The 13,480-nt window shown below is 41.9% G+C and overlaps 1 protein-coding gene across 1 annotated transcript in view; it reads right to left on the reverse strand.

Moving 5' to 3' along the window:
- The window catches only part of ETNK1 (ethanolamine kinase 1), a 28,577-nt gene extending 22,102 nt beyond the window's left edge, over positions 1–6,475 (reverse strand). Inside the window, exon 1 of the mRNA XM_076342892.1 lies at positions 6,206–6,475. Within this exon, the coding sequence (XP_076199007.1) occupies positions 6,206–6,361 (156 nt within the window). The 5' untranslated portion in view covers positions 6,362–6,475. The remainder of the gene's footprint in view (positions 1–6,205) is intronic.
- Between the last annotated feature and the right edge of the window lie 7,005 nt (positions 6,476–13,480).

Here is a 13,480-nt window from a genome sequence, read left to right on the forward strand (position 1 = left end):
AAAAAGAAAGCAGTATTGTACTGCTATAGAAACAGAACAGTGATGTGAAGTTTCAGCATAAACAAGTAGAGATTCCCCCAATTCTGCTGCTGAACCCCGTAATGCACATTAAGATATCCAGAAAGGAACAGACTTAATACATGCTTCTTTAACGCTCACAAAACTTCAAGTTTGTATCGTAAGATGTAACTTCGTTTCTTCTGGAAAAGTATATACAGGCACATCCACAAGTATGCATCTCAAGAATTTCATTTCTTGAAACAAGGCTAGTTATTTCTCCATCTCTTTCTGTAGCTATTCCTAAAAGAAAAACAAAGTACAAATAACAGAAAATGCAAGCCTTCAGTAAATTCTCATATATTCAACAGAGCTTACAAGAAACATCATTCAAAGGTCTCCAAGTTCTGGAGCCATATCCTCTAGATCATTATACTCAGCAGATGAAAGCCATTATCTATGTGATTTTGGTGGTCAGATGATCACGAACAAGACCGTTGGTATCAAAAGTACCAAGGCTAGCAGGGAGCCAGTAAGTTAATGGCACCATTCTACGTTGTTTGGCCACAGGCTGAACTAGCAGTTTTCCACTGAACTCTGGGGGTGCTCATCCCTAACAGCAGCGTGGAGAAAGCAACACCACCACTACCTATGCTATACAGTATCACTTAAACTTTTTTTTTTTGCTACCAAACAATCAACACTGCAGCTTCAAGGAAGAAATTGGGGGGGGGGGCATGCGTGGGGGTGGTGGTTTTGGTTGGGTTTTTTTAAGGTTTTAACTGAAGTTTCACATCCTCTATATTCTTAATGTAAAAACCACTTAAAATTACATTCAGTAGTCTATTATAAAATGCTATAGATATGTCACCCCTTAAAAGGGCTGCTTCTGATCTAAATGTGTGACAAGATGAGAAAGCTTTTTTCTTTTAAGTCAAAAGAAAACCCCAAAGAGAAACTACATATTTTTCGTCTTGTTTCTGAAGAATATTCTCCTACTTGAACACAAGCAACATCAGGTAACTAGTTAAGACTTCTGAAGTGGTGAATTGTTTTAGATCTTTCTACAGATTTTGTGCTACTGATGAAAACAGTTACAGATACATCCAAAAATTTAAGCTAGTAGAAAAGGAGTATAAGATTTTATTCTAACTCAAAGAATTAATTTGCTGCTCCTCCCCCTGGAGGATTTGGACATAAAATGGCCATGTAACAGTAGGGGGGGGAGGAACAGGAACTACAACATCTTAGATAGCTACCTTCCTTTCCAACATTATGAGTCTATAGCATAAGCTATATGCCGTTACATAGCCAGATCCAAGCTGTGTCTAAGCAAATATCGATTCTCTGTAATTAGAACCAGTCATCAATACAAACACTCCTATGGTATGCACAACTGGATTACATCATGCACTGTGATGTGGCACACCTATTACGTAAAGTGTCACCACATGCATGACTGCTGCCCCATCCACTGATACCACAGAAAACGCTTTACAACAAGGGACTGAGATTATCCAGCTTCATCAGAAGCTTAATAAAGACGGAGAAACAGACCCAGCATCAAACAACATCTAATACTGCCTATATTTCCAACTTACTGTGACACTGTGTTCAAGGCACACCTCAAATTACAGTTTTTCCACAACACATCAGCAATGCAGCCCATTCTGCAACTCTAACTTTTCTTCTTATTTATTCTTATTGTAACTACTTTCACAACTGCTGAAGAGCATGATGTCCTTAAAACAGCTAAGCAATAAAAATACTCTTGAAAACTATAATGATACAAAATAAAAAGTTAGTTTGTTTCTCCCAGACTAACATTTTCCGTTTACATTCAATTATTTCAATGCTTTAAATCCCACATTCAGTCTGTTTAAATAAACTGTGAAATATTTTAAGTAGTTCAGAAATCTGAACCTAATCAGAGTTTATAAAGAAAATACCAAGGTCGACACAAGCAAAGAAGTTAGAGCAGCAGCCAGAAAATACTGCCTGAAGAAAAGCTATTGAGCATAAGTCAGGAAGAAAAAGCAAAGAGACACAGAGAAAAGGTAACCTCGTATATAAAAAAAATGGGGTGTGTTGTTTTGCTCATGAAAGTACAAATCTTCGTAAGCATGGCTCTATTTTGTGTGTTCACATTTCACAGCTACAGAAACAAATTTTTGCAAAGAATTATAAAACGCTGCAGTAATAAAGTCATGCAAAGTGTTGATAAATGCAAAGACATGTACATCTTGGTAACAAAGACACAGTAACAGAAAACACGCGAGGTCCAATTATTTCAGAGAACATAAACTTAACGACACTTATTCGGAGATGATCTGGAACTAAATTCCAGATAGGAGCTTGCAGGATTCTGGGAGAAGGAAAGAAAAAAGTCTTTGAAGAATTTGATCCCCTTTGCAAAACTGATCTTCCCCCCCCCCCAGGTTTGGGCCAGGACAAGAGCACTGTTTGCTAGCATATCATTTTTATCATTCTAGATGCCTGAATGATTCTGCAGCTGATTTTTCTTCCGCACGTTAAGATATCATGCTGGTCTATCCAAATAATGAAGGTGTAAATTAGCACTATCAATATTAAGCCTCTTCACCAGTAAAAACAAGCAGCCTTTATTCTCAATGTTGAAGATTACTTCAGAATGGAAAGAAATACAGTTGTTTTTCCTGTACCATAACATTACACTGCACTACATTAACCTACTGAGTCCTTCATTATCACCACACCTACAAGATGTAGAATAGGTCATGGGATAAAAGAATCCTGAACCTGCACTTACTGAAGTGGTAACTAACCTTCCTATATTGTAACCAAATACTGATCCTCCTTCAAATACTAACACAAATGAATCTCCATAAAAGACAAAAAATAAAAAAAATTCTTAATATGGGCAACAGATTCCAAACAGTGATTGTATTTTTACATTAGGAAGGGTGACAACTTCTTTAAGACAGTAAAGAGTTAAAACAATTAAGTTTTTATCTTTCATTAATAAAGAATTGTCCAAAATATAAAAATTGGAATGTCCACTGTCACAATTGAAGCTGTTCACTAATTCAAAACAGGGTTTGAGTTTCAAAGAGCATTTTTGCTTATGAAATCCCCCCAAAAAAAGTTTCTCACGTTCACTGCAATCAATTTCTGAATTTAGCAAGCAGTGAGCTTTTCAGCAGGAAGTTGGGAGAGGCCTCCAGAGATCCCTTCCAACCTAGACTACTCTACAATTTTATTACTAAAATCAGCTGCTACAGAATCAAAAGTGACTACTGCAAAAAAAAACCCAGATTTGTTTTAATAACATTGCTTTGTATTACTGTAAAGCAGAGAAAGCAAACTTCAAGCATTTAAGGGTTAGAAAATATAACACCCAGTTCTACACAGCTCCTAGTACGTCCTCAGGTGACAAATGCACAAAGTATCTACATGAAGATCAGTGTTTAGACAGGAAAGTTTTGTTTCTCCTTACCAATGTAAAAGAACTTGAATACTTGTACTGTTTTGTAGTGATAATACTCACATATAACTTGAGATAGAGGAGATACCTTACAGTAGAACTGCTTGTGATTCAGCAGATAATTGGCAATGCTTATGGATTCTACAGACTTTCTGATAAATAATGCTATAAAAGAATAATTTAAGCACTGAAGATTTACATTCTGTTCATCCTCTGTCCTACGCTTATGTTCCATGGTATGATGCAAAAAAATTAAAAGTGTTAAAATATATTCATGATTTTAGATACAAATCTTACTGAAAGTGAGGATTAAGCATTAAATTTTTTTTGAACTACACTGTTTCAAAATTGTTTAGCTGACTAAACAATTTGACACACAACAGTAAGTTTTTAAAAAGTTAATTAATTTCTCTTGCAAAGTCAAACTCTGGACTCTTCAACTTCTTACTAATTGTGTTGACCCAAGAAGTACTAAGAGCAAAGGTAGCTAACAGAGTTCAACAGAAGAAGCAGTACTTCGTTCCACCTATCAATGTTGTCTACTTTGCTCTATGATGATGCTGTTTCAGATTAGTCAAGCATATTTTCCATGTAATACATGATTCTTATTTTCATCTCCCTCCTAAATATATGCCCCTCTAATGAGGGGACTCCAAGGCAGACTTTCCGTTCACTCCATCCTCTTAAAAACAGTCATCTTTCAATTCAGCATCTTACTGTATGCGATGCATGTGTAACGGATGGCAGCAGCAATGGTGGTAATACAACTAGTTTCAAACCACATGCATTCTTGCTTGTTATGTACGCACAGCAGTTTAAACACAGACTAAAGAGTTAAAAATAAAAGGCCACTGAAGAGCTTCATGAATAGGATGTTCCTCTGCTGTTCAAAAGGAGCAAAAGGAAATGCGAGTTGAAAACGTTTGGTCTTCAAGTAACTTGGTTGAAACAAAACTCAGACAATTTTTAGACAGAAATCTCTAACCACAGTAGTCTACTACTTTACTATTGCATGACCAGTCAAATGAGTCCCTGTTCCACACCAATGGTACCGCGGGTTTTCATTCTGTTAATGTCTTCTTCTGAAGACGGTGAAAGCAGTATTTTTTTTTTCCCTTAAACCTACTAGAACTTTCCCAAAAGGTTAGAGTCACCCCTCCTTAATACAAAAGTGTTTCAGTTTTGTTTATTAGCATTCCTGTATGAAAAAGAGAAAAACATTCTGTTGAGAAGTATCCTCATGAAAGAGCTGAAAGAACAAAAACATGTTTAACTTTAGGTAGTCCTGCAAGGAGCAGGGAGTTGGACTCGATCATCCTCATGGGTCCCTTCCAACTCGAGATATTCCATGATTCTATGACTTCTAACAACCCTGTTTAGTATTACATGTTGTAAAGCTATTTTCACTGCACCCCAAAATGTTGGGACTGTGCTTAACTTATGGCTACAGCCCTCAAAGAAATTACTTCGAAAAAATCTCATTAGCTCTCGTTAGCTTTATTTTCATACTAACTGGACTGGCATGTATCAAGTTTCTTTTTCTACCAAGAAACTTCAGAAAATTTCATTCAATTTACATGCTATTACCTCAATGTGCTCAGTTTTTCCATACAAATTAGTTCCAGCAGCTCTCTTCAGAGGAACATCACTAAAATAAGACGCTTCCACGTGTTAATAACTGCTGAATAACACAGTTTAAGAGCATATAATAAAATGCTCAACTAAACACAGGCTGCAACTGAATTGCTGTTTTAGCGAGGTAAACTGACTTAAGACTTGTATGGGGCCAGGTTAAGTATATTCTAGAAGCACAAAAGCAGCCAATGCTCAAGCAGATGACTCGTCATAAATATGAATGATTGCTCACCTAGAGAATACCAGAGACTAAGTGGCGATACTTCTGCATACGGTGAAGACTAAGAGATGCAAGCAAGGGCGTTAACGGGGCTGATACTTACCGAGATACCGTCAGCCTAAAACCAAACCCCGTAGCAAATCCACGGCATGTATTTATATTCATTTATTACACGCGACGGCGTGGGGCCCGCCAAGGGCTCCGTCGCCGATGGCGCCCAGGGGAGCGCCCCAGCCCCGCGCGGCGTCCCGGCGGCCGTTACCTTGGCGGCCGTTACCTCGGCGGCCGCCCCCCTCCGCGCAACGGCAGCGCAGGCAGCTCGGCGGCGGCTGCTAGCCGCCCCCTCCTCCTCCGGCTGCCCCGGGGCGGAGGGAAGTCCCCCACCGCTTTACGAACACGCCCTGCTCGGCACGGACCCGGCGAGGATGAAGCTCACGGCGCCCTCCCCTTCCCCGCCGGCACCGCAGCCCTCGCCCCCCAGGCCGGCAACGGGCGTCGTGCATGCGGCGGGGACGCCAGCCGAGAGCGGGTGGAAGAGGTCTCCCCTCCGCTAACGGGGGGAGCCAAGTTTCAGCGGGGAGGGCACGAAAGGAGGAAGAGGAAAGCCAGCGATGGGGGAAGGAGGAGGGCCGGGAGGGGGCAGGGGATGCTGCCGCACCGACACGCCCCGCCGCCAGGCTGCCTAGCAAATGGGGCTCAGCGCAGGGGGCTGCATTTGGAGAGCGAGGAGGGGGGGAGGGGGAGGGGAGGGAAGCGAGGCGGCAGCTCCCCCACACAATGGCCGCCCGCCCTCCCCCCTTCCTTCCCTCCCTCCCCAAGCTCGGGCTGCCGCATCCCCCGCCGGGGAGCCGGGCGCAAGGCCCCGCGACGCGCCCAGCCTCCCCCCGTACCTGCAGCGTCACCTCCTCGGGTCTCCAGTGGGGCCGCAGGCGGCGCAGGAGCTGCAGGGCGCCCTGGCGGTAGCCGGGCCCCTCCCGCTCGCTGACAGTGATGTCCAGCTTAGGCACCTCCGGGGAGCCGGGCGGGACGTGGATGTAGTTGGACATGGCGGCGGTCGGTCGGACGGGGCGACAGGGGCGGCGGGCTCTCGCTAGCGTCTCCTCCGCGGCGGAGCCGGCAACTGAGGGGGAAATTTCCACTTCGGCTCTCGATAAAGCGGCTCCACCTCCCCCCCGGCTGCGGCGCGGAGCAGCCTGGGAGAGCGGGCGGGGCCTGGCGACGCCCTGCCCCCCGCCTCCCCCGCGCCCCTCACCTGCCCGCCCGCCACCGTCTCTCCCTCGGCACCCTCCCGCGCCGCCCACCTGCCCGCTGCCGGAGCCCACGGACGTGAGGCAGCGAGGGAGGTAATTAATTAAAGCTCCTCGCGGCTATGGAGGGGGAGCCGTGAAGGCAGCCGGTGCGGGAGAGCGGCCCCCAGCCGCCGCCCGCTCCCCGGGCGAGCGGGGCGTGAAGGAATGCGGCCGGCAGCTGCCGCGGCGCCGCCCAGTCAATCACCGGGCAAATGGCTGATTTTAATCAGGCTTTGAGTTATCTGCTGTGGTTAATTTTTGTCTTTAAATTCTGTGCCAGCCTTCGTAACATCCCCCCTTTTGTTTCCCCCGTTCCCTGCAGGGTGTATATCTGCTAACCGCCTTCCAGTTTCAACCAGTTGTAGTTTGATACCATTTGTGGTCCCTTAGGGCACTGGGAAATTATCACGCAACGTGCCCACCCTGATTTAAACATCTCCATAAAGATTATCCTTTTCATGAGCAGTACAGAAAAGATACGGGTTTTTTTTTCCCTGTTTTGTGCTGGAAACCTTGCCGCCTTGAAGTTTTATGGGGCAGTTGAGTTATTTTCAGAAAAAAAGAAGAAAAAAGAAAAAGCCCTGACTACACCACAGCATTTTACCAATCAAGAAAAAACAAATGGAACAAATTATCTTGTTTTTTTTAGAAATGTTTTGATGCTACCCATAACATTCCTACAAGTACCTGCCTCCCATCACATTCTGATCTTCCCACGTAGGAAATACTGAAAACTCCAGGAGTTCCTCTGTTACAAAGCAAGTTTATTAGGTTGGCCTAAACCACAAGAACTATACAAACAGAATAGCGGCCGGTCTCTTCCTTGAAGAACTGTTACTCTAAATAGACCCAAGTCAGGGGAAAGGGGCATAATTTATGCTCAAAATGAACAATGCCATGAGGGAAACAGCTAGTTCTACAGGTCTAGTTCTCATTAATTTCATACACGTTCCTCTCCAAAAGTGCAGTGCATTAGTAACCTTTCCACTGTGTCATCCACCACCATCTACATGTGAATGTGTCTTGTCTTTTACCAAGAATTGCTGTTGTCTTGTCAGCGAAGGGTTTTCCATGACCTCACTATGTAAGTGCATCATCACTTCTATTCCTATTGTTTCTGTTGAACACCTCACCTTATCCCAATATATAATATTCTTCGTTCACTCACCTGTATGCCTTTCCCCTCAGACAGGATTAAACATTTGGAATAGTCTGTCAATAATTTTTCAAGTAATTTCCTTGTTAAATCTTTTTTTCTCTCATTCGTCATGATTATTAATCTTAGTATTCTCTTCTGTCTAAACTTTGGTTCAGACAAGTGTTTAAAATCTTTAGAGCCAGGAATCTGTCTTTGTGAGAGTTCAATAAACAAAATTTCCTTCTGTTGTGTTTTAAATTAAAATGTAAAGTTTATGGGTTGGTGTTATTAGTGTAAATATGTTATTCTATATTAATAACATTTTCCTATCAAGGGTAAGAACATAGAGGTCGAAATCAAATTTCAAATGTCATAAAATTTCCAGATCTAAATGTTATAGCTTGAGTACATTTCTAGTGGTAATATGCTTTTGGCTTTCCTTTGTTTAAATCTGTTCCCTAAAAAAAACTGTTTCAAGTTTTATAACCCTCTTTCCTGTGATTTTGCATCTGTTTTTTATACACACCAACTCACCACTTCCTTAAAATCTTCTTTCTCCATCTCACCTGATTGGACCTACCCATTTCTTCCATTAGCCCACCCCACTTTTTCTTCTTTAAATGTAAGGGCATTTTGAAAGTTAAACTCTTTTTTTATTTGGGAAAAAAAAAAAACTTTCTTTAAACACACTCACCTTTGTACATTGTTCAGTCCTACAAGTTAGTATTACCATAGTAGCATGATCACTCTACCTCATCAAGCATGTGATACATGGTGCCCTCTGCTTCTGCTTAGGCAGTTTGGTAGATGATAAACTAAGACTTATTTATGGATTAAGGGCAAAGTGACTTTTTTTTTTTGTAAATAAAATATCAAAGGTTGAATGCTCCAGCTTCCGTATGTTAATTTCAGCAAGAACTGGTCTAAACGGAGATTCAATCCTGCTAATGCTGAACATAATACTCCTACCAGCTTTCAGTTGTTAACTCTGAGAAGCCTTGCTAACTTACCCAAGTCTGACTAAATTTCCAGAAATTGGCTGTGAGTACATTTTAAACATAAAGGGGGGAAGTTGGAGCAGTCATGGTGCTTAGATTGTTTGGGAATGAAGGGAACTGAACTTCTGCCTACTAAATATTTATCAAACAGATGAAAGAGCCAAGAACACTTAGGCAGTAGCACCTTCATCTTTCTAGTCATGGTATAAAGACACACCCTTTTTGCTTGTCCTCATGGTGCATCGGCAATTCTTCATTCCTGTTTTAAAACAGTTCAATAAAAGTTATAGCTTGCTACTCACCCTGTTTCCTTTCCTTTTTACCTTTTGTTTCCTGCAAATATTTGCTGTGTTCAAATCAAACCCCAGAAAACATCTTCTGAAGACTGGGACTCTTTCTCAAGTTTCCAAGAAAAGTATTTTTTTCCTTTTTGAAAAATTTATTTTCCTTTTTCTTCCCCCCCCTCCTGACACCTGTACCCTACAAACTGTGAAATTCATTAATAAGAACTCTAGTGGGTTCTTCACAGGCTACAAAGTGTTCAGGTCAGGTGTAGACTTTTCTTAGAAAGGCCTGATGTTACATGAAGTAAGGGCTCGGGAATACAGAGAATGTGTTTTCTCTTAATGCCTGATAGTTTTGTAGGTACACCATACTAAATTAAAGTCAACAGCCTGTCTGACCTGCTTATCCTCACTGTTCTGCCATTCTCTTTTCCTTCTGCTAATCAGAAACCAGGTTGTGCCATTTCATTTATTCCTACATTTTTCACCTTGCCTTTAGGTCAGTGCTGGATGCTGTATAAGCTCTTAAAAAAAAAAAAAAGGCGCAAAGGAAAGAGCAACATCGGGCTCAGAACCAGTTTTAACTTCCCAGGTGCAGTTCTCCTGGCTGCTTTCCAAACCCAGTAATTCAGTAATTGCTTCAGAATGCATAAATGTGACTATAAATGGGAAATGTACCCCTCCTAGCCATAATTAATTTTAATAACATTTTGCATAGCAGGGAGTCTCAAAATACTTCCTATTGTCCTAATCTCACAAAAATTGAGTCATCAGAAGGTTAAACTTGCCATTAGACCAGTCAGCGGGCCTGGAAATAATTTTTGACTTCCAGTCCAGTCCAGTCCTATGATCGCAGACTTTCTTCAGTGCTTTAAAGAATGTCATCTCTCTTGATTATCTAGCATGTATTATTTGTGTCAAGATGAATCACATCTCTGTACACACAGTGTTAAACTGTAATTCAACTCATATTTATTTATTATATCGATTTTTAAAGTGCCTGATGCCCTAGCATTCATATTGATTTACCAGCAACAACTCTCAACACATGAAGTTGAGAGTTCTGTCATATATTTATTGTACTTTATAAACAGATTTCATTTTGATCTTGGTGAAGACTAGCTTTAAACATACTATTTTATAAAAATCTTGACGGTTTACAGATTTCTCTAAGATGGATACTGCTTGGTATGTTGTTGAAATAGTAAAAACCCTTCTCTTGTGCAAGTTGCCTGACAGAATATTAGGTTATAGCTTTTTAAAGTATATTTTGAAAGCTACATATGATAGCGGAGTAAAAGCCTCAATGCTCACCGCAGTTTCATGGCTTAATTTTCTAGTAGTCTACCAATTTGACACATTCCATGTGATAACCTAGTTCCTGAGTGTCTAACCCCTATTTTTTCCAACATGGGAGTGGTGCGGTACATAATGTAATGTAATAACAGATGTGATTACATGTGACATAGCTTAGTGGTTTCCAGCTCTTTCAGCTTTTCAGGGTTTCACCTGGAAACCTAAGAAGTTTCTAGTGGACGTCTGGACATGTGTGCCAATAGGCTTGGTTACCTCCAAGGTTCCTTCAGATGAACGCACAGATGCCTTCCCTCTGTGCTGTCCCTGGCTCTGAGTCCATGAACTGTAGACTGAACCACTGAGAGTAGTTACCCGATCACTCGTCCTGCAGGCAACCTAAGCAAGCTAAGCAAAATGCTTAAGCATGCATGTTAATTAATCTCAGTGCAGTGAAGAGACAAAACCTGACAAAACCTGCTTAAGTCAGTAGGACCAAATACATGCTTAAGCAGGTGCGAAATCAAAATGAGCAGCTTAGCAAGGAATTCTGCGATTTCTCCATGCTGGTGGGGCTAAACTGTACATTTGGTTAGGGCTATTTATAAAATATTATAGCCACTGGGTACAAAGAAAGAAGATAAAATCTTCATACTAATTACACTACTCAAAAATACAGGTTAAGTGAAGCAGTACAAAATCATAATTAAGGCCAGTGTCTGCATTTATTTTAATAGACGCATCTGTATTTTAAAATATGAAGAGTAATTATAAGTTGACTGATCCGTGACTAAACTTGAACTGTACACGCATCCAATGATTTACCATATCCTGGTGCTTTTCTCAAGGACAACAAATACACATACCGTGTAAGTACCCAAAAAGAGTCTACTTGGAAAGATTTAGGATGCCTTGCACGCGAGAATAAATTCACCTGCAGCAATATAAGAGGAGGAGTTAAATGGCTTTTATATCTTCTAGAAATTTAAGCTTTTCTAACATTTTATTGGCTAATCAAACATCCTCCTATGAAGAAAAGTTATAAACCTCAGCAATTTGGAACACTCTCTGTGAACAAAGACAATATCAAATGTGCATTTAAATGTTACGCAAGCTTGTAAAAGAAGCCTAGAATACTTTTTCCTATTTTTAAGGTACTATCAGAATGCCATTCTGTATTCACTAGTGAAATCTCTAATCAATTTTATAGCATAAAAAGTGTGAGGGGAGTTAGCTGAACTAAATTAAAACAATTAAAAAATGTGTACAGAATTATCTTGAGAGACTGAGAGTACGGTTATCACATATAAATGATTGCCAATTCACATTCAACCTGAATCAATAATAAAGGAGAAGGAAAGGCAAAAAAGGGTGGCAAAGAGAGGAGATGAGAGGGGGAAGGGGAAAGAAAGAGCAGGAAATTGTTGTGATTTTGTGTCAATACTAAATGGACTTAAGTGTCTTCCTCACAAAACCACTGTTCCCAGCAAATTTCTTGGTAGTTTCAAGAAGTCAAGGACTGAAAAATTCATAGAAATTACAAGCAATGGTGCTGCTTTCTTGTGCTTATATCTAATTCCTTTTCATCAAGTTGATAGATAACCAGGAGGACCCTGGGGCAACACCACTGCATCCTTTTCATAAATATTCAAGCTTGTGTACTGAGGCCTGCATGCCCATTAGACTCCAAGCTGGATGCTCTTTTGGTGCCCCTTTGTCCATCTTTTCTCTAAGCCTTACTTCCATCCTTGTTTATAGCCTATTTCCTACAGATTTAAGGTTAATGTGACCAGACTTTGTGCCTGTCCTCCCTTAATAACTTGAGAAGGAAGGACTTTAGAATTTCACTGGGACTTTAAATCCCAAAGATAGTTTTAAATCCTAGAACTGGCAATTACTGAACAGGTGAAAAGAATCCCTATTATTTCTCACTGAAAGAAAGGAAAGTTGAGCTAAGCTTTTACCCATTTTCTAGCTGCCGATGAAGTAATTTGTTTGGGTTTTGTCTCTATATTTGCCACTTCTCAGCTGGGCAGAAGGGAGAGGTCCCTTCACTTCTGAAGGGTGCGTAATCCCAGTTTCTCTGGATTAAAATTGACTAGCATAACCTAGTTTAGTATTCCCTGCTCAGACTTTGCCTCTTGTTTCTTTATTTTGATCCCCCTGCCTTGTTTCTCATGTAGTGCTCTCATGCTTTGGTTGTTTCCTGCCGGTAGAGTGGAAGTACGTAGCTCCTTAATGAAGGACTTGCACTGCGTCCAAGGAACAAACAGCAGCACCCCAAATCAGTCCATGGCTCTGCAGTCATTTTCCTTTTCTGGAGCTCTTCTTTTTGTTTGGGGTTTTCCCCCCCCCCACTGTCTTTTGTTTTTAGCAGATTCTCATTTCCTTTGGTCATCTTCTTTTGTTGTATACCAGCCTGGTTAAAATCAGTTACGCCGGAGGAGCAGACCTTTGAGCAGCCCGCTCAGCTTCCGTTGCCAGCACCAGGAAAACCACCGTTTACTTCTTTGGGAGCCAAATGAAGTGAAACAGGCTACGTACATCTGTGCGGTCACATGAGCTTGGATTAAAGTTCAGAGCGGAACGCTGCTCCCTCGCTGCCGTCACGCCTCACCCAGTGACGGTGCACATTCCACCCACCTCTCGGGGTGCAGCGCGGATAAAGGTGCCCTGGGGGCCAGAGGCTATGGGGGGTCCCCCCTGGGGTGGCAGGGCAGGGGAGGGTCTGGCAGCCAGGGCTGTCCCACCACCCCAGCCAAGGAGCAGGGCAGGCTGGGCTGAAATGGGGTCCTGGGGAGGCTGGGCAGGGCCGTTAAATCCCATGAGTGCCTCAGGGCCTGGCAGCAGCCCCCCTGGTTCCACCCTGGAGCAAAACAACCTGCTCTCAAGAGGGTAGGGGAGAAGCAAGCCTGACTTTCAGAGGGGCAGATCTGAACCTACAAGCTGTAGGTCACCATCTCAGGCTGCTTTTGAAAGTCCTACAGATTTTATTGTTTTCAGTATTGTTTATTTCATTATTTATCCTACAGATTTTATTTACTCGTGAGGTGTTGAATCTTAGGAGGCTTGCCAAAGAAGTACAGTGGGCATAAGAGAAGAACAGCTCAGAACAGCCTGATACTTAATCATAGGCTGTAAATATCTTTTACAGACTTCTCTG

Source organism: Aptenodytes patagonicus, chromosome 1, assembly GCF_965638725.1.
Source record: "Aptenodytes patagonicus chromosome 1, bAptPat1.pri.cur, whole genome shotgun sequence".
NCBI classification, from domain to species: Eukaryota; Metazoa; Chordata; class Aves; order Sphenisciformes; family Spheniscidae; genus Aptenodytes; species Aptenodytes patagonicus.